General features: G+C 37.1%; 1 protein-coding gene across 1 annotated transcript; it reads right to left on the bottom strand.

Moving 5' to 3' along the window:
* On the bottom strand, positions 1-24965 carry LOC137402599 (collagen alpha-1(III) chain-like). Its single transcript, XM_068089104.1, has 8 exons — positions 24915-24965; positions 24130-24276; positions 23880-23942; positions 21177-23542; positions 4998-5145; positions 4020-4082; positions 847-2982; positions 1-626 (listed from the first exon to the last, which is right to left on the bottom strand). Exons 2-8 carry the CDS (start codon positions 24274-24276, stop codon positions 534-536), a joined length of 5016 nt encoding a protein of 1671 aa, XP_067945205.1. The 5' UTR covers positions 24915-24965; the 3' UTR covers positions 1-533.

The raw sequence follows: 24965 nt of genomic DNA, 5'->3' as shown, positions 1-24965 counted from the left end.
TTGTGGGTAATAGAACAAGGCAAGATTTATTGATTTTTTTACCTTAGGCATCACAAGCTAAATCAGTAATGTCACAGACCAAATACTTTTTTCAGCATTTTTGAATAACTTTTATGAATAATTGGTCATTATAAAAAACCCTATAAGGCAACTGACCAAACTAGTTCACACAAATACATGTGTATACATTGACATCTACAGTCGTTATCTGTAAGTTAGTTATACCAAGGTAGTAGAGAAACTATAGAAGTTTTGTTTAACCTTCAAATTCCATTGCTACACAGTAATGTACTATTAATATGTACACTGATCTGCACTCAAAGCAATATGCTGTCATACATGATCATCTTTCATTTACAAAAACAAGACACCAAAATCACCAAAAGGTTGATACTTGATAATTTCAGGTAAAAATAGAGAATCTCTGAGTAAATCATATGGAAAACTAAAGTGAGCTATTTAAAAAAGCACAGCCTAGCCTCTGCTTCTTCAATGCTGTGTAAATATGTAACAACTCAAGTTTATAAAACTTTTCAACTCGAAGAGCTTGAACTATCACTTCGTCGGTGTGAAGGTCTACTTCTTCTTGAACTATATATACTTCCTTTCACAGGATTTGCCCTCTCCTGAAACATAAAGTACTTTATCACTACACGCTACCAAATCCCGTTAAATAACCAAGATTGATTTCACTAAAATCAGAGAATCAGAACTCCAAAGCCCGAGTCTGACCTGGCATTCCTCTCAGGCAGTAAACTGCAGCCTACTTCAAATACATTTTTTGTTGGTTACTGGCACAATGTACGCTACGTAGAGCTTTTACTTGTAATACTAAACAATATTTACCCCATTTCCATATTGGCTTGAGCTGGATTGATGGCCTTTGGTGCTTGGAAAATCTGGTAATCCTGGTGATCCCGGAACTCCCTGTGATCCAGGAGCACCCCTTTCTCCTTTTTGTCCCGCTGTGCCTGGCAAACCATTGTATCCTGGAACACCATGTTCTCCCTTCGGACCCGCTAAACCAGGTGCACCTGCCAATCCTGGAATTCCCTGTAGCCCGTCTCTACCTGCTAATCCCGTTTGTCCTTGAGATCCGACATCACCCTTTGATCCTTTAATACCGGGTGATCCTACAGCTCCTGGTGCACCATTCATTCCTGGATGTCCCATTTCTCCTTTTGATCCTTGTGTGCCAGGTGCACCAGGAAGACCTGTTAATCCATGTGCACCAGTTTGCCCTGGTTCTCCTTTGAAGCCAGGAGAACCAGGAGAACCATTGTAGCCTCTCTCACCAGGCTCACCTTTGGCTCCATCTAATCCAGGTCGACCAGAAGGGCCTGCCTGACCAACTTCTCCTGGTATTCCTGTTGAACCCTGTTTGCCTTTTAGTCCATCAAAGCCTGGATTTCCAATTTCTCCTTTGCTTCCTTTGATTCCAGGAGCACCAGTTGAGCCTGGCAACCCATTGACCCCATTAATACCAGGTGCTCCTGTTTCCCCAGGGGTTCCAGGTAAGCCGTTTGCGCCATCAGAACCATCTCGGCCTGTTAATCCAGGATCTCCTTTCTCTCCTCGTTCTCCTGGCAACCCTACACTTCCCTGAGTTCCTGGCATGCCTGGTTCCCCTTTAAGCCCTGATGCTCCATCTCTACCACTGCGCCCATCTGTTCCAGGTAAGCCATTGGCACCATCTCTTCCATCACTACCTGGAGCTCCAGGCAAGCCATCAGCTCCAGGACTGCCAGGTGTGCCGGGGTTACCATCTTTTCCATCGACTCCCGGTAATCCCTGAATACCATTTTGTCCTGGATTTCCATCTTTACCATCAATACCATTTATGCCGGGAGAGCCTGCATCTCCTTTATGACCGGGTGCTCCAGCTTGACCTTTTACTCCGGGTTGTCCTTGTTCCCCTCTATGTCCAGTGGCTCCAGCTTCGCCCTTTATCCCAGGTGCACCGTTTAAACCATTGGCTCCATCAGAACCTGGTGCACCAGGAACTCCCATCTCTCCTGGCAAACCAGCAGCACCATCTAGACCAGGCCTGCCTGGTGCACCCGTTTCCCCATCCAAACCAGGTCTCCCCATCAGCCCGTTTTGGCCATGCATACCAGTAACACCGGCTTCTCCTTTTTGTCCTGGGGCTCCAATTGCACCATCTGTTCCGTCAGTTCCTGGAAGCCCTGGCACTCCATTTTGACCATTGATCCCATCAGCTCCAGGAGCTCCTTGCTCTCCCTTTTGTCCAGGTTCTCCAGAAATTCCATCAAATCCTGGTCTTCCTGGTTCACCCTTAGAACCTGCTGCTCCCGGAGCACCGGCAATACCTGCTGTTCCTTGGAATCCAGGTGATCCATATTCACCTTTCTGTCCTTTTATTCCTGATTGACCTGGCAGACCTTGTGCTCCAGTTTCTCCTGACAGTCCATTAGCACCAGGAGTTCCGGGGTCTCCTTTTTCGCCTGGGATTCCATCTCTACCAACATAGCCATCAGCACCTGGAGTACCGACTTCTCCTTTCCTTCCTGTTAAACCAGTAGCTCCTTGTGCACCCATTACTCCATCTAGACCTGGTGTTCCTGGATTTCCAGGAGAGCCAGGCTCCCCAACATCACCTTGTTGACCTTTTACTCCAATGTCTCCTTGACTACCACGATATCCTGTTGCCCCAGTAGCACCAGTATCGCCCGAAAAACCAGGAGCACCTCTGGAGCCAGTGGCTCCAACTAACCCAGGAAGGCCATTGAAACCATCTACACCTGGAGCACCTTTCTCTCCTTTGACACCAGCATAGCCAGGATTACCATTAACACCTGGTACTCCTGGCTCTCCTTTAATGCCTGAACGACCAGGCACTCCTTGAAAACCCCGTGGTCCGGGAGGTCCAGCCGGACAGTCACATCCACCTGCACCACCTGTGTTGGTTGAACTCGTTGCAGAGCCAGCTGGTTGATAGTCTGCATAGTATCTCTTTACTCTCTAAAATAATTATAATATTGTGTAACTAAATTATAATAATGATTTGTATGAGAACATCATATATAAAATAAGTCAGCACTTTGATGATGAAACATACGACTATTTTAATAAACTCAGAGCTCTAGCAAGGGTTGGGACTTGCAATATTAGCTCTTGTTATTTATGTGTTGTTGTCATTGGTTCCCAAACTGATCACTACTGTTCATGTGTGTTTTTGCTAGTTGACAAAACAGTAATATACAAGCTCGCAAAACATACCCATGCCCTATTGATTACAAAATAACTCATTTCAGGATTCTCCACGATCCTTATAAAAACAACTGCATTTATTCATGATGCAAGTCAATGGCTAAAACTTTGCTGGAAAAACTCAAAAACTGGATTTTATTTTGTTTAGCTTCCTTAATCTAATCACAATTTGCTGCTAACATGTAAGTCAGATAAACACTTACCAGTTCAAGTGGATTATTTAAGTCAACATTCTCTATAAGAGGTTTACCAATAATAGAGGAGTTAGCTACTTGCTTGAAAAACATCAACACCAAAACTATTTTTAGAAAAACAAATAGCAGCTCAGTGAATATATCACTAATATATTATGAGCGAATGCTCACTACTATCTAAAGAATACATATTCAAAAACTGCTTACATTTCAAAAGTATGCTAGAAAAAGAGCAGACAACTCTCTGCATCGTACAGTCACATTTCTTCATTGCTACTGAGGTTTACATTACTTTACAGAAAAAAGATTTTTTATTGTAGTTGCTGTAATAACTCGCATTTCAAAAGTAAAACTTTAACAACTGCATAAGTTCAAATATTTCATTTATTTTTATCTGCAATTTTAATAATCAGCATTTGCTGACTTTAGCAATGTGCTAAAGATTCATAGCTGCATAGCACTGCAAAAGTGTTGATGTACATGTATGTCTATTATCTCAGTTGAGCTATTTATGACAGGGAAATGGTAACAGTCTTAGATCACTCAAACTTTACGTAGATAAAATAAATTCAAAAAGCCAGACATGCTGCTTACCTGAGCATCAACTGTTTGGACATCTTGGTTTGCAGAAATCAGCGACTCGAGTCTTTTGTCTCCCTAAAACACCAAAGATTGTTTGAAATGATTTCGGATAGTCATATTGGAATAAAAGACAGTCTCATTAAAGATAAGTTAGTCATAAACACAACCTGTACTTGCTTACAATCTCTGATGCATTTAATTTAAAAATTTACATATCCACAACCTTAACTAAAATAAGCTTTAGCAGTTTTATAACAATGGAGTTATTTCCAGTGGTAACATCTGAAGCAGTGACTATGACACTTGCTGTCGGTGTCATTGATCAGTGTTCAGTGCTATTCTGGTACAGCCTAGGATAGCACTGAAAGCCTTAGCTTCTGACATATGCTGTCAAACATATTGTTAGCAGAGTGATTTAATCTCAATCCTAATTCATAATACTGCCATCAGAAGCTAAGTTTAGTAGACCTACTCTACTACTGTTCAATAGAAATGTAATCGTTTCAATTTGATAGCGACCTGACCAAGGAGGGCAGTGATGCCTTCTGAAGTGTAAGTAGGTAATAGTGGTATTAAATATCCTAATTCTTCCATTAGGTGACAAGTTGCTCTAACACAAGCTACATATGGACATATCAGGTCGTATAATATTGTACAATAGAGTAATACAGGCTGCTATACTACATTACATGAGAGTATATGATTTAGTATATTACCATTATACAATATATAGTGCATATAAATAATACCACATTATATAGTACTCTATCATATTGTATCGTACTTTACCGTATTGTATCATATTATGTTGAAGCTATATGTTACACCATGTAATGTTATGTTACATAACATTATAGTATATTGTAGTATATGAGGCTATAATATAGAATATTATTATGCATTTCATTATTTTGCTTTATATTTTACGAAATTATATTATAATTTATTATGCCATACTTGTTGTTAAAACTATTAGTAGTAATGGTTCACCTGGTCTATCTTGTGAAACAAGTAGTAGTGCATTGCTCCATTGAAGACCATCACAGCAATCAGTAAGACAGCAAGGGAGATGATTCCTACGCTGTGTAGTTTTCTGGACCTGTGCAGGGAGTTTGAGTCTCCTTTCTCACTCTCCATTCTGAAATAATAGTTAAACTTTGTAGTAGCTATCTGTAGAGGTTATCAAGTACTTTTCATATCTAAACTGATTTACTCGCAATTAACTCTCTTCACATCAACTCTCTTTGCTATTTACAATATCTGTATATAATATACAAATATTGTTATATAATATATACAATAGTTATTAATGTATAATATATAATTATTAAACTATAATGTTTATAATATATAGTTATTAATGTATAATATATAACTACTAATATATAATATTTAATTGTTATATAATATATAATTAGTAATTTATAATACATATATTAATAAAATATGTGATCATTATTATATAATATACATAATATATATAATCACATATAACATATAATTATTAATATAACTAATGATATGTAATTGTTTATGATATATAATATAATATATAATATGATATTATAAGTATATAATATATACTTATATTAATATATATATATATATACTTATTTAATACTCAAATTACAGACAGTACTGTTTTAGCCTATGTAGTTACATATACTATATTTAGGCTGTACTTTAGGCTATCTTTATATATCATAAAATTATCATTTTATACCATATGTAACTTTATATATGATATATTATAAATAGTTGTATATAATATATACAACTATATAAATGCCCTTTTAAGTGAACAAGTCTGAGTTTGATTTTGAATCCGCGTTATACAAATGAGGTCAATGACCTGTTGTGTTTGCCAGAAGGCTTATAACATGCCGGTTACATTGATATGCGTGTCCAGCAAAATATTGCTGATATATAAAGAAGTATCAGTATCAGCTGTAACAAGACACAATCATCAGTACTAGCAGGTAAGAGTATGTAAATAATTGATATTTGCTGTCTCTACCTTCCATAAACTACAACACAATAAGTTTTTGATTTACCAAAGTTATATAATGAACTAGGCATATCATTCATAAACATAATTAATGTTTAGGAGCAATTTGAAATTAACTTGATTTTAGATTTTATTTAATTCAAAAAGATTTTAGTTTGTAGTAAATCAGTTTAAGCCAATAATTAACAAAAGATATGCTTATTGATTTACTAAAACTATAGTATTAACTAAAGTTATCTTTCAAAATGCATAAACATTATTTTAAATTCATTTAAAATATGAATTTTAACATTATTTCCCTCAACATGATTTTAGCTTGCAATAGATTAATTTGAACCACTTAGTATATTTTTGAGCATCTTATAACTTACCAGAAGCATATAAAGTTTAAAAATTTCTCTTCTCACCTGTTTCACTTGTCAGCTTCAGTCTGCCTGCAGAACCCTCACCAACCAATCAATTCAGCGTACATCTGGTGAAATCTGTAGCTGTCCTTCCCTTATGTATGTCCAGAGTGTACCACCACCTGCCAACTAATTAGCATAATCATCAGTTTGCCACCAGCCTCTGGCAGTGCCAGACTACAGGCTGTGGTTTGGGCACACTTACCAAATTAAGTGGATCACTTCTGGTGCCATCAAGAGCCAGAATAGCCAGTGCGTGGTTCATTACTCATCTGATTGATTGAATGCTGTAGGCGTGGACACATGGTGTCGGCTAGATATAGATTAATGGAGGAATAAATTAAATATGTAACCTAATATAAAAAGCAAAGAATGACATACACGCTAGTCGGTGAATAATCATATTGGTTAGTTTAATGGGTCTTGTGAATACTTTGACGAGCGGCTGTAGCTGAAAGGGGAGAGATTACGTGAATCAATGTTAAAAACAATATGCAAATGAGACGGAAAGAGAAGTCGACAACTCGAATTAAAATATCGTGAGAAGATATTATGTCAATACTATAGTAGATGTGTTTATTACATCTGAAGGTAAACTGTAGACTATTTTAACAATTAGAGTTTATTGTCTGTAAGATATGGCTACCAAAGTATTGGACATACATGTACAGGTAGCTTGAACAACTTTTATATCAAACAGTATCCAAGCTATATACAGTGAAACATGGATAACTCGCCCTCGGATATAGCGAACACATGGTTAACTCGACTGGATTTGCTTGGTCCGTTCCCACGCAATGATAAATGGCTCTATATAACTCGAATTCAACACTGTTATAACGAACTGTTTTTTGCCCAACGGCTACCGAAACGGTTGCTATCGCTTTAGAAAATCACTTTATTCCAAGCCATAGAGGTAAACCTCAACTTTTCGTAATTCATAAGCGTCGTTATTACCTCCATCGGCAAAATATTTTTGTTAACGACTGTTCTAAAGGTTTGGTGAAATTTGATTTATACTGCTATACGATGAATACCACGGGCTAGCCGGGTCACGGGCGCAAGGATTTTCGCCACGCACATACAAAACAAAAACAGCATGTTGTTTTTGTTGTATTTGCGTGGCGAAAATCCTTGAGCGCGTGACCCGGCTAGCCCGTGATGAATAGTTTTCCGAAGTTGATTCCGTGTTGAATCAACGTCGGAATGTTGAATGTTTAAAACGTCTTAAAAATTGTTGAAATCAAACGTATACTTTGTCTTAGCTAAAAAAAACTATTCATCGTTTGACCTAAACACAAAATACGTGTGTACATTCAATAAGTATCCATTCAAAAAGCGTGAGTGATATACAATGTACCGTAAAACCTCGTAAAACTTTTAATTGAACTGCCTCGGAGTGTTGCTCTCAACGAATCCCAGGTAAAGTAAGGTAATCTTTCCATAAACTTCAAGAAAGATCGGCAAAATTGATCGTGGGTAGAACGCTCAAAAGAAAAAGATGTCTTTTCTTTGAGCATTTCAGCAACGATCAAGTTTTGCCAATGTCAATCTAAAAAACGTCCTGGCAATAACATCACCTCAAACAACAAACCAATCTCAAGTGATAGAAAAATCTCTATACTTTTTGATAAAAACGTTTTAAACTTTACATTAGAAGCATTTAATTTGAAACAAGCCATTTGTGCTTTTGATTTATATTATAGTTTGTATATGTTCATGTATCTACTAATAAATAAGTAAATACATGGACTTGTGACAGTGCTCTGATAACTGGAACACTCTGATAATTCGAACACTTTTGCTCGGTCCTTTGAAGTTTGAGTTATCCGAGTTTCACTGTACATAATTATAGCTATAGCTACATGTATATAGCTATAGTTATATAGGCCTATGTAGCTATAGCTATATATATATATAGCTACATATATAGCTATAGCGATATCTATAGCTATAGATATATCAATAGAACACAAATTAAAGAAAGATACTGAGGCAAATTTATGCTTGCAGTTCTAGGTAGATGCTTGATATTGATGGACATTTTAGGTAAACATTAATTCATATCTCACTATACTGTTTAGAAGACAACTAACTGACTGTTTTCCTAAATGCTCTTCAGTTGGTTAGAATGTGCCTCTATTTCATTCCTAAAAATCTAAGCTAAGTCTGTGATGACATTTGCATGCGTTACTGAAGTTTGAGCATATTGTTGACACTTTGCAGCTACAACGATGCATACTAATATGTTTTTTTCACAAATTTATTTGTAATAAAATATACTCTAACAGTATAGTATTGTCCAATTAAGTTGCTCATTCCATGTCATCACTACTGTATCTTTCTCACTTTTAGTCCCAAAGAGAATTCTTTTACTTCGGCATGTGAGCTTTATGTGCTATAGGACAGAGTTTGTATGTCAACTTGCTCGTATCTGAAGGCCCTATTTTCTTTATAAACTATTTAAGTACAATCTAGCTCATTACCATATTATGAAAAACCACCTAAAGAAAATATTACTGTGAAAAAAGTGTTTTTAATTGTTATAATTCAGTACCTACCCTAACAAAGTAACAAATACCCATTTAATTGTGTTGATCTGAAATGTAACATCATTATTTACACTACTGAGTGGAGTTTTTACCTTCAAGACAGACGTTGTAGATAACGGCAATCTAAGAGTCCTGAGAGCAACGGGTTCACTAAACTTTTGTGACGCTACGTAATAGCAACTTTAAATCTAACTTCAATGAATTTAGCTTACTAAACAAACACTTTAAACTAAATGTTAATATTTTACTAAACCTAATTTAATTTTGCGTCATAGTACTTGTTTTTGTTTATGGGGTTTCTGCATCGTATTCACCATAACTTTCAACCAACATTTTAAAAACGCTTTTTTCAAATCGAATCGATAATAAAGAACGAGCAATGCTGTTCTCGAAATCTGCCTTTTGCGTTCTAAGCCATTTAACAGTGTAGTGGCCATTGAGAATCAGTTCGTACGCTCGTATCTCAAAGATTACTCGTATCTCAGGGAAGAGTCTTGTTAGAAAGTCAGCTTGTATCTCAAATTTATCACATGTTGAGGCACTCATATGTAGAGGCATGCCTGTATTAAAAAGCGTGTCATCTCCTGTGAATTTTAGAGATGTCAAAAGTGTTTTTACCAAGAATAGAGCGGGCCATTACCATGTAAGAACTGCAGAAGCATGTTGCTCCTGGGCATTGTGCCAGTGTTGTTTCTGGTGCTGCTTATGATTTTCATGGCTGTGCTCCTGGTGCTGTTACTGGTATTCATGGTACTCGTCCTGTTGCTGCTCCCGGTGCTGCTCGTGGTATTCATGGCGCTGCTACGGGTGCTGTTGCGGGTGTTCCTGGTGCTGCTTCTGATGCTACTATCAGTGCTGTTCCTGATGCTCTTGGTGCTGGTGCTATCAGAAGCATAAGCCAAACACATTGGTCCAAGAACTTGATTGATAGTTTTAGTCTTTAGGGTCTTCCAGTGATTGCTTTCTCTAATAATTTGTTTCCAGTGGACTACCATTTACATGAGAATCTCACCTGGGCTGCTCTGGGACAAACCTGTTTAGCAGAAACTGCTGAACGTGTCATGGGAAATACTTTTTCTGAAGCATTCTCAGAGCCTTCCAACCATTTGCCGCTCGCCTAAAAGAAACATCCCACTAATAGTCCACTTGGTGCAAGAAATAAAAGCGGTAATGTCAAGGCTCTTCAGTTTATAAGGTAGGTTGGTTTACTAGTGCCTGCCATTTTATATTTGTAATTCCAGTCGATTAACTCAAACTTTCAGTGGCCAAAAAGATGGTCCGCATAACTGCAATAGAGAATAAGTTACGGAATGCTGACTTGACATACTTCACCATGATGGTACAAATAGCTCTAGCTTCTTAACATGGTCACTTGAAATTTCGTAAGGGCCAATGGAAGATTTTTCCTATTAGTGACTGAGTTAGCCTATTCGACCTTGTCCTATCCACCCCTTCTTGATCTACCTGTTTCCATCCATCCCTTCTGGTCCACCCCATTCCTATCTACGTCGTTCCACCTACTCTTTTCCGTTCACCCCTTCCTTTCAACCCAGTCTATTTACCCTTATCCATCTACCCTTCTCATCCACTCTTCCCATCTACCCTTTTCTTTCCACCCCTCCCTTATCCACTCCTTCAAATCTAGCCTTTCTTTTCCACCTGTCACATTTACCTTTTTGTATTCACCTCTGTTTACTCACTCCTACCCATCCACCCCATGTCCTCTGAGCATTTTATCTTATAATAACATGTACATTATAATATGTAGTTAAAATTAATAATATAATAATTATTTAATAATTAATTAAATTATTATTGCAGTTGCTTTTTCATTTTCCTAATGATTGTTTAGTCAGCTTTGCTCCAAAAGTTGTACTTTTAATCACATCATGCCATTGTATGCTTTTGATAACAGAGCTATTCAGAATTTCACACTCAACTGAACAAGGGTAGGCAAACTTCCACCCCCACTACCACATTTGATTTTAGTAGCCTAAGATAATTTTCATTGCGCCTTTTTCTTTAACTGGCAGGTGACCACATAGGGTTCTACTTATTTTTTCTAGCTCAGGTTTTATGTACTAGTTGCAATTGTTTCTGAACAATCCAATGCTATTTACAAGGGTAGAATATATACACTTACATGACAGCTAGTTTACTAGGTAATTTTTAATATTATATATCCAGCTAGCTCTCAGAGATCTTATCTTGCTGTCAGACCAGCTGCTCTAACAAATTAGGGTATTGAAACCCTCAGATCCTTCCTGTAGCAGCCCAGTCAAAATATTCTAGCTGGTGTATTCATGTTTGCAACCAGGTACATGTTCATTCATATATGAATCATCAACTTTACCTACATCATTTAAATATCTTTTAGATAAAAAATTTCTTTGAAATTTTTTTCATTTGATTCACAATTACCGCAACAATAATCATAGAACAGAGAAAGAAAATAAGTGCAAAAGTTTTAGCAATAAATATAACATACATAATCCTTTAGGGATAAACTGAAATTAATGTGCATTAGCCTTTAAACTCGTTTATGTAAAAAACAATCTGGAATGTAAACAGATATCAATTTAAGTTTAAGTCATTTTGTTTATCGATAGCCAGCTATTTACAAAAAAGTATGTTTCGTGTTGCGAGGCAATCTCACATATCTGCACTAAGGTATTAGTCCTGATATGTGTGTACGTTTCCATGTGTTGACTTTGTAAATGGCAAGTAGTACAGTCATAAATTCATAAATAAATATAATAAAGAAACATTTAATAAAGACTCTGTTATAGATACATAAATATTAAAGGAATGTGTTCTTTTACAGACGCTAGCATCAACTGGCAAAAAAGTTAGTCATCAAGCATTGTCAGTGGCTGAAAGGGCAATGAGAGTATTATACTATTCAGGCCATACATACAGCATCAGTACAACAGCTGTGTCTGTTGTTGATCAATAAAAAAATGGTGATAATTTGCAGTAATAGGTGATAAACTCCATATATACAGCAACAAATAATGTTAATATTCATATGATGCATAATTGTGATTGAAGCTTTTTACAAAAGTTGTTGTCTGCGCAAGTCTAAAAATATTTATTTAGATTAATAACATAAACATCGATAATAAGGGCAAACAGCTGATGAGTATTAGTAAATAACGTACTGTGTGTATCCTCCAAGTTACTTGGGCATTTAATTGCTTCAATTTGTAATTTTTCGGAGTAATCAAGGGTAACTTATTCAGATGTTTGTAGTTGCAATGTTTGTAATCTCCACAGAACTTACCTCTTTTTCTGTTCTGTGGTTCCACTTCAGATACAATAAACTACTATTCATCTCTGAATGTCCAGTAAAAAACACTCTGATTGTGTGGAATATGTTGGGATTAACAATCAGGGCTCTGACTGTTTATCTTACGCCATTTCCTAGCTACTCTTGTATCTTGGTCTTTCAATCAGTATAAAGCTGTATCCTTTGGGGTGCTATCAAAGGAATTAACACCCACGTTTGAAGCCATCACAAAAAACCTGCACTAATGTTAAAACAAATATGGCGTTTACATTAAATTACAATGTGTGATTCGTTCTGAAGAGTGATTTTATTGGCTATTTAAATTGAAAATTGATCTAGGTTATTTACCTATTGGGTGCAGCCCAATAAAATTTTTCTCTGAAAAAATTCGGTCTCAGGCTTCTTTGCTCTTTTCACGCTAGGCGATTCTTGGTCAGTAGGTTAAATCGTCCAGACAATCGGCATGAAATTGGCTGGTGTAAATGCAGCTTAAGATCAGCAAAATCCTAAAAGTTAAGTAAACCGTTAACTTAATGTTAATATAGAGTTTCATATTGATTTCATACAAAAAGGAATGATCACTTACAGTATATTTATTGCTACTTGTGAAGACAACTACAAATTGTTAAAATCGGACTCTATCTCACTGACCATTTGTTTAAGATTTGCGTGCTAAGAACGCAATTTAAGAACTCGCGTGCTTTATTGGCCACACTCTCAAAACATAGAGTTGAAAACTGTTCCATAGATTTACTTAGCACCTTCAGTTATTAATAGTTTGAGCTTTGGCACAGAATTCTAAGTTTGTATGACTCAGCATGTTTGAGAAGTTGAAGAAGAAGTAACGAAAACACTGCAGACCTCAGCGTTATAGTGCCTCATCTCTGCTGATGTGGATGCACATCTGTGTGAGCAGTCTCTCAAAGATGGGGTATGATGACTGCTCCGCAGCGGCTACGTTTTGAAGATTTTTTTTCTGCAGATTTAAACCAATGGCTCTGATCTTGGCTAGACATGCCTGAGTTCAGTGGCAAGGGAACCTCCATGACTGGACCCCTGCCCACTTACAGAGAGCGATTTAAGGTTGGATTTCATTCTTTTTACCACCAGATGCCTTTGTTGGGAATTGAACATCAACCTGTTGTGCATGTCAGGCCCCTAGACAACTGGGCCACAGCTGCTACCTTAAAATTTAAGTACGCAGCTGAATGACTGAGAAGGAGAGCCGGTCAATGTCTCCATCTGTTCACAACTGTAACTTATCCACAGATCACAGCGACAGCGATCACTGCTGACTGCTGACTCATGTAGCAATGATAAATAGTTGGTTCAAATTCCATTAATTGTTCATAGTACAGACTTTGAGTTTGGTGTAGACGCGTTTCAACGGAGAGAATGCAGATTAAATGAATACAAGTGGAGACGACTTGATAAGAACAGTTTGTATAACAACCAAGATTTTATGCACTAAAAGTCCTATTGAAGTGAATCAACTGAAAAAGAGATTGCTAACACATGTCTATGCAGACAGTGTCTTTAGACTGTCTTCATAATCCAACAGATAACTTCTACAGGTCATTTAACCAGTCTGGAGTTGTCCTCCACTTGTACAATCTCTCCTAACAACTGTAATTAATGTCTTTCGGTCACTTAAAAAGGGACTGAAAGAAACTTTATTACAATAGTTCTTTGTTGTTGTTGCTGCTGCTGCCGCTGTCGTTGATATTATTGTTATTAGTGTTGTTGTTGCTGATCATGCTGAAATACTTGCAGCATCAAGAGATTGTTGCAGATAAACCAGAGCAACACAGTTTATGTAGATGCAAAAAGTTTACAAAAAGAACCATAAACATTTTTCCAGAATCTATCACAAATGTGGGCACGGGTATATGAACACTCTTGATGCTTTTACAAACTAAGGCAATGGTTCATATACATGTATATAGTGTGCACCGCAGAGTGCCAACAAAGAATTAATAATTATTACATGTCATCATCATCATAGCATTCTGTTGATGTGACAATGACTGTTTTCATTTTTGTCTCATCAAACATATTTTCGATAGACTATTTCAGAAAAACTGCTTGCTAAAGGGTTTAAGGTGCTACTAGCTTTTGCTGGACCAATAACACACACTTGGCAGTGATAAAGGTTATCAGTGGCAAGGACAGGCTAAGACAGGCTGTTGTAGTAGCTGACCAGAAAAAAAGTTTGTTAATTCCTGCTCTTGTGGCTGTGGCGTGTCACATCACAGACCTGTGATGAATTTCAAGATGTCCAGTTTCACCCATCAGGCCTGAGGGCCTGATGGGTGAAGGCCTGAGGGCCTGAGGGCTGAGTGAGACCACCAGGCCTGAGAGACCACCAGGCCTGAGGGCCTGGTGGTCAATTAAGTCGCTGACCGCTCGACCCATGTGACGGGTTGTACCAATTTTTTTGTTATCTGATAGCAGGTGTAATGTAATGTGTAGATGAAAGCATTGCTAAAAAGACTAAGTGGACAACTCCTGTAAAGATAGTGGGTAACTTTCAGAAATTCTTATTGTCAAAATTTTTCAGCATCTCTCTTCTTTTAATAAACTTGGTAACCAGTTGCAATTAGGTAACCGTATGTAAGTCTGTTCAGTAGAATATTAAGCAGTAGTAAATTTAGAGCAACAAACTGGATGCTTTCAGCCGCTGTAAAGAATATCGTGCAACCTTGACATCTCCACACTAAGCCACTTAGAGTGCAGTGAGTAAGTATATTTACTCAGTCTAGCAAAATGAAATATGAATTATAATACAAGGTAGTACAACAGTCTTGCTTGACCGCTTCCTTGGATAGTGTGCCGAGCAAATGTCTTGCCGGCCTTTCTATCCCCTTGGGCCCACCACCCCTTTGGCTCAGGTGAGTTCGGCTGGTCATTTCTCTTCCGCCTTACCTTTGGCCAGTTGGATCTCTTTTTGGTCTGGCTGATTTGAGTGGATAGCCAGCTGAGGTTCATTACGTCGCAATAAACGTCAGTCTGGTTTGTTCAGTCATGAAAAGCCAAACCTTGAGTATGATTGAACAATCACATATTACAGAGTACAATATTCACTTTATTTTTGCCAAATAGTTGATTCAATAATTGTTCAGAACGTAACGGATTTGGGTAATAATAACACAGACAAAAGCTTCAGCTAAGACATAATCACCTTATAAGGCAATTAGCTAAAAGATAGTTTAACTTTTACTTATAGCTTGGACTTGTCTCAAATTCAATGTTTACCTAAACATCCAATCAGTGAGCTTTATTAGAGAGTTGCCTTCTCTTGAAAGAATTAACCTGGTATTTATTGGCATATGTGAGACTATTTGCTCTGCTTTAGGCTAATAAAATATAGCATTTAATTCCTATGTTTGCTAAATTGAATGAATAAATATTAATAAAGTTATATACATTTTAGCATTGGTTAAGACCTTTGGTTATCGGTTAACCTCATATAGCGGACATAGCCCAATCTCTCGACTCTCAATTATTCAATAAGGGTATGAGAGTATACCTTCCATCAATCATCGACTTAAGCCCACGGGTGTAGGTTTCATGTAGAGTTACGCAACCAGATATAGATTAATTAAGATTAATGACGTAAATATGGAGTCAGCTATTGTAGAGCAAGGAGATTCATCTTTGGACAACTCTTTGACGACTTGAACATAGTTTATGGGTATCTTCCCAAAACAAATTCTCGCACAGAGTGATAAAAAAATTAATAAGAAAAAATTGATTGTTGCTATAAAAAGAGTTATATCTTTTTGTGCATTTGTACGAAGACATGATTGGATGTTGGGGAAAGGATTAAATCATACAGAATTCTTACTGATGACATTCAGCTTGTTAGATCAAAGCTTTTACACCTGCACCAGGTCAAAGGCCTTCTTGCATTCAGAAAAAATTGTGCAGATACGGTAGCTGTTAGACCAGAGGATCTGTTACAATCCACCAGGCTGCCAAGGTATTAATTTTTTATAATAACATGTAATAATATGTATGTGATAATATATTATAATTTGTATGTAATAATATGTTATAACATGTATGTAATATTGGGTTATAGTATTTATGTCATAATATGTAATAATATATTATTATAATATGTAAATAAAAACTATAAAGCTGAAAACTGAAAACTGAAAGCTTGCTTTTTTGGCAAATTTTTGAGTCACTCTTTTTCAACTTTCATGAAACCTGGTTTACTTACAGAAAAGTTTATGGTATAGTGCTTATGGTATAATATTTATGGTATAATATTTGTTGTATGATATTTATGGCGCAATATTTATGGTATAATTTTCATGGTATAATATTTGTGGTGTAATATTTCTAGTATAGTATTTGTGGTATAGTATTTCTGGTATAATAATTATGGTATAATAATTATGGTATAATATTTATGGTCTACTATTTATGATATAATATTTGTGATATAATATTTATGGTTGTAAAATACAATAATAATATATATAATATACTTTATATTATTCCTGGTATATTACTTACTGTTTTGATTTCTTTCTTCGGCGTGATCTTCATCTAATCAGATCATTTAAGGGCATCGTCATTGGTACATAATGTTTTTGTCTCAATTTCAGAGCAATTAGTGTCCGTCAAAGACTACACGATTAAAATCCATCTGTCAGATTAAAATACTATATATTTGGAATATATTTAGAATAACTAATTATCCAGACAAGCATCTACAATATTTCCCCTTAATACACTCATGGAAGAACTGAAGCAAGCTACATGCCATGAAATGAATTCTCTGTAAAACGCAGTAGTGACCAAATATTGTTTCCTTAAAATAAATACAGATCAATTTAGATGGTGATTTTGTAATATATACTGCATGTTTTTGATAATTTTATATTTGAAAAAAAAATTCAAATAACGTTATATTATTCTACGACACCTTGGTTTTTACTATAAACCAAACTATTCTTGTTAATATTTTTGTATGTCATATATAAGCATACTCATTGTTAATCTACAGGCTGATCATGAGAACATGACAGGCATTGATACAAAGTACTTCTAAAACACTTGAATTCACTAGCTTTTACTGCTTGACTCATCCAAAGCGTGGAATCTTGACTGGATCGGACTAAGTGGATTCACTAGCAAATATGTATCTAGAGCTTTATGGTTCGTAACTTTGTTGGACGTACTACACCCTCCCCCAGTTTCATATGCCCTTTCTACAAACCCTTCTTTATTGAAAAATAAAATATGGTTAGTTTTTCACATTCACGATATATGTATATGTTGTACTGGTGCACAAAATGAACTGTGTAATAATATCACTGTGTTCAAATAAAAAACCAATACAAGCATGAACTCACAACAAATTACATATCTTTCCATAAATACATATCTTTCCATAAGTACATATCTTTCCATAAGTACATATCTTTCCATAAGTACATATCTTTCCATAAGTACATATCTTTCCATAAGTACATATCTTTCCATAAGTACATATCTTTCCATAAGTACATATCTTTCCATAAGTACATATCTTTCCATAAGTACATATCCTTCCATAAGTACATATCTTTCCATAAGTACATATCTTTCCATAAGTACATATCTTTCCATAAGTACATATCTTTCCATCTTTCCATCTTTCCATAAGTACATATCTTTCCATAAGTACATATCTTTCCATAAGTACATATCTTTCCATAAGTACATATCTTTCCATAAGTACATATCTTTCCATAAGTACACATCTTTCCATAAGTACATATCTTTCCATAAGTACACATCTTTCCATAAGTACATATCTTTCCATAAGTACATATCTTTCCATAAGTACATATCTTTCCATAAGTACATATCTTTCCATAAGTACATATCTTTCCATAAGTACATATCTTTCCATAAGTACATATCTTTCCATCTTTCCATAAGTACATATCTTTCCATCTTTCCATCTTTCCATAAGTACATATCTTTCCATAAGTACATATCTTTCCATAAGTACACATCTTTCCATAAGTACATATCTTTCCATAAGTACATATCTTTCCATCTTTCCATAAGTACATATCTTTCCATAAGTACATATCTTTCCATAAGTACACATCTTTCCATAAGTACATATCTTTCCATAAGTACACATCTTTCCATAAGTACATATCTTTCCATAAGTACATATCCTTCCATAAGTACATATCTTTCCATAAGTACATATCTTTCCATCTTTCCATAAGTACATATCTTTCCATCTTTCCATCTTTCCATAAGTACATATCTTTCCATAAGTACACATCTTTCCATAAGTACATATCTTTCCATAAGTACATATCTTTCCATAAGTACACATCTTTCCATAAGTACATATCTTTCCATAAGTACACATCTTTCCATAAGTACATATCTTTCCATAAGTACATATCCTTCCATAAGTACATATCTTTCCATAAGTACATATCCTTCCATAAGTACATATCTTTCCATAAGTACACATCTTTCCATAAGTACATATCTTTCCATAAGTACATATCTTTCCATAAGTACATATCTTTCCATAAGTACATATCTTTCCATAAGTACATATCTTTCCATAAGTACATATCTTTCCATAAGTACATATCCTTCCATAAGTACATATCTTTCCATAAGTACATATCTTTCCATAAGTACATATCTTTCCATAAGTACATATCTTTCCATAAGTACATATCTTTCCATAAGTACATATCTTTCCATAAGTACATATCTTTCCATAAGTACATATCTTTCCATAAGTACACATCTTTCCATAAGTACATATCTTTCCATAAGTACATATCCTTCCATAAGTACATATCTTTCCATAAGTACATATCCTTCCATAAGTACATATCTTTCCATAAGTACACATCTTTCCATAAGTACATATCCTTCCATAAGTACATATCTTTCCATAAGTACATATCTTTCCATAAGTACATATCTTTCCATAAGTACATATCTTTCCATAAGTACATATCTTTCCATAAGTACATATCCTTCCATAAGTACATATCTTTCCATAAGTACATATCTTTCCATAAGTACATATCTTTCCATAAGTACATATCTTTCCATAAGTACATATCTTTCCATAAGTACATATCTTTCCATAAGTACATATCTTTCCATCTTTCCATACAGCTTTCTTAAGACCTTGTAAATTTAAGTGACTTCTGTTGCCTTTGAGAGACTTTTAGAGAAATCCTGAGGCAGACTCACTAAACCTTAAGGGCTCGATCCAAACCACATTAAGAAGCACAAATCTAGTGCACTTCACCTTTGACCTTGTAATTAAAACTTAAAGATTGTTAAACAGTTGCGAATGGATATCTAGAGATTTGATCGGACAAGGGTTGTCAACTCATTATATTTATGGAGATGAAGGGTATTGTAAAAAACCAGTATCAAAACTTAAAAATTGTTAAACAGTTTCGAATGGATAACTACAGATTTGATAGGACAAGAGATATTAACTTATTATATCTATGGAAGTGAAGGATATTGTGAAGTATTTGATCATTTTCATTACTGGCTATTCTGTGTCAATAGCTTTACAAACGACAATTAAACGGGAACAAAAGGTTTATTGAGATATTATGAATGCATGGATCTATGTGATGCTTAGTTTTACTCCATGCCAGGCAGTTCGGTTTATGTTCCAAACAATCTGGTGCACCAGTTATAGCTTGAAGGCTGGTTCACAATTTATCGCTGTATGTTGGAGTTTTAATTTCGGTGTTCATCGTCGATTATGTGAACCATAAACCGATGGCATCGATGAAGCAAAGCAAATATGTCGGAAAAGTTTGCAACTGTCAAACTTTTGTCGAGCCTCACTGACCGCCTTGTCAATGTGAACCATTTCTCTAATAGTAAATCGCAATTTCAGATAGCGTGGTTTATTTATTTCCGTTTATGATAGTTGCTGCAAGACTAGAATTTGATTCAAACATGCGAAAACAAAAAACTTTTTTCAACAAAAAAAATTTTTTTTGTGTGAACACAACGTTACAGAGTATTGGCGGATGCAAACACAGATGGGTTTGTGATAATGTGAACATTGTTATCATCAATGATCACCAAAGTATTGTGGCATCAACGGCGAGATATGGTGATGTAGCGTGAACCAGCCTTTGGAAGTAATCGTGTTGCTATGATCTCTGTGGCAAAAAGTATGAGGCAAATTAACAACATTTCTGCAAGCTATACTGAACTTCATTATGTTCATGGTTTTTTCAGAATTTCAGATGGAAAATTTTTGTTTAATTTCCACGAAAGTGCATTTGTTTTAAATATACCAGTTTTATTTAGAACACTCTGGTTATTTCACATAAGCACCTATATTTAAACATAACAATAAACACATCACATTGACATTAGAAAAGATTGCACAATAGCTGATCAACTCGAATCCTGATTGCTTGTCTACATAACAATAAAGATAATATTATAACTGATTTCACATAAATATGTTTGAGCAAGTAATTTGTCATTTGGTGTGTCGATACAAAGGCTGCAGACCGCAGCTATGTAACAAATGCTACAGGCAATAGCTATTTAAAAAAGGCTACAGACCAGCGCCATCTAGGTAACTGCCAAAGTTATGTTACCTTGCAATATCAATACTAAATCTGATACATAAACAATTAATTGTTTGTTTAAGTACTGCAACTTCCCAAAAATAGCAGAAAGTAAGCTTAGATGAGAAGATTGAGCAATGAAATACACATGAACTTTGGAGTTGTCTTCTGACTGTCACTAAGGTTTAGTAGTAAGAGCCCTTAGTTGCTCTGTAGCCATCATAGTTGTCGGAGTTGTAATCTCGGTTAGAGGAATAGCCATAACTGTTGCTGTTATCAGTTGGTGTTACACTTCCTCTCAGTGACCTACTTCCTGAGGCACCCTAAAAATGTAATGAAAACACTGTTAAAAATCATAAAATTAATATTTTTGGCTAACATAGCCAATCTATAATTATTGATTATTAGAAAGTTAGCGTTGTAACAGGAAGAGGACTCACATTTGTTTAATTTTGCAAACTCATTTGTTCCACACAAAATGTTTTGTTTATTTTCTATTACCCAATATGTTTGTTTTAAACTTACCCTATCGCCTTTTGGGCCTCTCTGACCATCTTGTCCATGTCGGCCATCTGTTCCCGGAAGACCAGAAGCACCTCTCATTCCTTTTGGTCCAGGTCCACCATTAGCGCCAGGTGTTCCAGGTTCTCCTTTCATTCCTCTAAGTCCGGGTGCACCATCACGTCCTGGAGTACCATCGGTGCCGTCATAGCCATTTGCTCCAGATTCTCCTCTTGGTCCGGGAAGACCAGGTTGGCCATCTTGACCATTTAATCCATCTCGACCAGGAGCGCCGGTATTTCCTTGCTCTCCTTGAGGTCCTGGGGCTCCGTCGCCACCAGGGATACCAACACTGCCATGCAATCCTGGCTCACCCTTCGTTCCAGGTGATCCTGGTGCACCAGCCTGGCCCATAGCGCCTTTCATTCCAGGAGCACCAGGGGCTCCTGTGTCTCCTTGAGCACCCGCTCTTCCATCATATCCATTTTGCCCTGGCTCTCCTTTAGCCCCATCAGCTCCATTAAGGCCTGGCATTCCGGGTGCACCATCTTGACCAGGAACTCCTGGTGTTCCAGTTTCACCATTAAGTCCATCATATCCTGGCCGTCCCATATCTCCTTGGTCTCCTTTTGGGCCAGGGGCACCCGCAGCTCCAGGAAGCCCATCGATGCCATTATAACCATCCAATCCCCTTTCTCCATCTTGTCCTGGGACGCCATCTCGGCCATCAGCTCCATTAGCACCGGGAGCTCCGGCTGCTCCAGATTCCCCTCGTTGACCAGGCATTCCAGTAATTCCACGAGTTCCTGGCATTCCAGGTTCACCTTTAGCACCCGGCGCTCCATCTCTGCCAGTGTTACCATCAGTACCTGGATATCCATCTACGCCATCGACTCCATCACGTCCTGGATTGCCAGGCATGCCATCGACTCCTGGCTCTCCCGGTGCTCCAGTTTCTCCATCATTTCCTGCTGGACCGGGATAACCGCGTTCACCCGTTTGACCAGGCTCACCATTATTACCATCATATCCATTTGTGCCTGGGGCTCCAGCTTCTCCTTTTTGCCCTACAGCTCCGGTAAGACCCGTTGCTCCTGGAGCACCTGGAGCTCCATCATATCCGGGTGAACCAGGCTCTCCTTTAAGACCGGGAGCACCATCTACGCCATTGTAGCCATCAGCACCAGAAGCTCCTGGAGCTCCAGGTCCACCTGGAATACCGTCAGCACCATTTAGTCCTGGTAAGCCTGGTGCTCCTGGTGTCCCGTCATTGCCTGGTATCCCATCATATCCATCTTTACCATTGAGCCCTGGTGCACCAGCCTCTCCTCGTTCTCCTGCAGCTCCAACTGCACCAGGTCGTCCATCAGCACCAGGAAGACCGGGAGCTCCATCAGTGCCATCATACCCATCTCGACCTGCCGCTCCCGTTTCTCCTCTTTCTCCTGGTGCTCCGATAGCACCATCATACCCTGGGCGGCCAGCATCTCCTTTTTCTCCAGGCGCTCCCGGAGCTCCTACACCACCAGCAGAACCTTGGAAGCCTTGTGCACCTGGAACACCTTTGTCTCCTTTAGCTCCTGATAAGCCAGGTGCTCCATCCGCACCATCTTTACCATTGAGTCCATCATAACCTGGAGCACCAGCTGCTCCTTTTTGTCCGGGTGTACCATCTCTTCCTACATAGCCATCAGCACCACTAGCTCCAGTATCTCCCTTGGCTCCGCGTTGACCAGTAGCACCTGGTACTCCTGGATAACCTGTTAATCCTGGGCTTCCTGGAGCACCGACATTGCCACGCTCTCCTTTGCTACCAGTCTCTCCTGGTTGACCCATATCTCCATCATACCCTTGCATTCCTGTCGCACCAGTAGCTCCCATTGCTCCAGATGCACCTGGATAACCTGCGACACCTGTCGCTCCCACAGCTCCAGGGTATCCATCAGATCCAGCACTACCCGGTTCTCCTTTGTCACCTTTGGCTCCCGCATAGCCTGGTATTCCGGCGGAACCTGGCATTCCACGGTCTCCCTTTGATCCAGTGGGCCCAGGCAGACCTTGGAAACCTCTTGGACCAGCAGGGCCAGCAGGACAATCGCAAGCGACAGCGTTGTTGTTAGTACCAGTTCCATAATCTCTTGAGCCGCCTCCTCCATAATAGTTTCTCTTAACTATCTGTTATATAAACAAAAGAATTATTATACTGAGACTTTGCAAGCTAAACAAAATATCACCTTATCTTATTCACACACTGACAATATCCTTGTTACAATAGAAGACAACTACTAAAGATTTTTCTAGAGTTAATTGTATAATCCATTTCATGTTGTAGATTTGTATTTGCAGTTAAGAATAAACCATTAATTTGTACCTCTATTCAAGACTAACATTTTTGTAATAAATTTTAAATAAAATTAAATTCATTGATTGGTTTCTGCCTCTGGTTTGCCATAGTTATTCCACAAACTCACAGGATATCATCTTCCCTTTATTAAAATTATTGTTGACTTACCCTTGAGTTTTCTTTTTCATCTTGAGTGTTCTGGAGGATCAATGACTCTAGCCTCTGGTCTCCCTACAATATAAAATTACAAAATTAATAAATATTTGAGGCCACAAAAACTGTGTATTTATAGCTTTACATGTCAAGGTCATATCTGAACCTTTGTAGTCGAGTTTTAGCCATTCGCATTGTCAAAGTGTTGAAAGGCAAATAACACCGAGATGTATTAGTAAAAATCACCTTAGATATCAACTCTTACCTGGTCAATCTTCTCAAATATATAGTAGTACATGACAGCATTGGAAACGATGACTCCAATAACTAATATCGCGAGGGAGACAATTCCAAAACTGTGAGCCTTTGAAGTGCTTCTTCCAGTGGGATAATACTCTTCTTTACCTTCCATCTTAAAAATAGCAAGTACTTTCAGTGAACAAATAATTTTGATTCCATTATTTGGCTATAAATACTGGATTCTTTATGGATATATATGTAAACCACAAATAATAATTGGAAGGGCATATAATATTGGTTTGACCGATCTTGAGCTTTCATGAGATGCTTTTGTCACACCTAGCCGGTTTCTTTGATTGGTTATAGTGGTTTGAGTGTTTAGCTTTTTATGATTGATTATAAATATTTAGTTTATTTTGACTGGTTAAATATATTTAGCCTCTTTTGATTGGTTATAAACATTTATCATCTTTTGGTTGGTTAAATATGTTTAGCTGTTTATGATTGGTTACAAACAATTCACCTCTTTCGATTGAACATAAGCCCTAGTAATTGACTGGGAAGACAATATGAAATAGGTTTTGCTTGAAAATAAGTCTAAAAACACTCTCTGTCTGACCTTTTCATGAAATATTCCATAAAATAGAGCTACAAACATACAATCTCAAGGGATTAAAGATCAAAAATCTCTATTAAAACGATTTTCAAACACTAATAAAAATGCATAAAAAAGCCAGTTTCAATTGCTTAACTTAAAACATAATCTTCATGTAGAAACCTTTTTTTCATTATGTTATAAGCATAGCTTACCTTGTTAGGCGTGCTCTGATCAGTCCAGCTGACAAAGTTATTTCTTGGCGA

The sequence above is a fragment of the Watersipora subatra genome, chromosome 8 (assembly GCF_963576615.1).
Source record: "Watersipora subatra chromosome 8, tzWatSuba1.1, whole genome shotgun sequence".
Lineage (NCBI taxonomy): Eukaryota > Metazoa > Bryozoa > Gymnolaemata > Cheilostomatida > Watersiporidae > Watersipora > Watersipora subatra.
The sequence above is the reverse complement of the archived record's forward strand: the minus strand, read 5'-3'. Positions and strand labels throughout refer to the sequence as shown.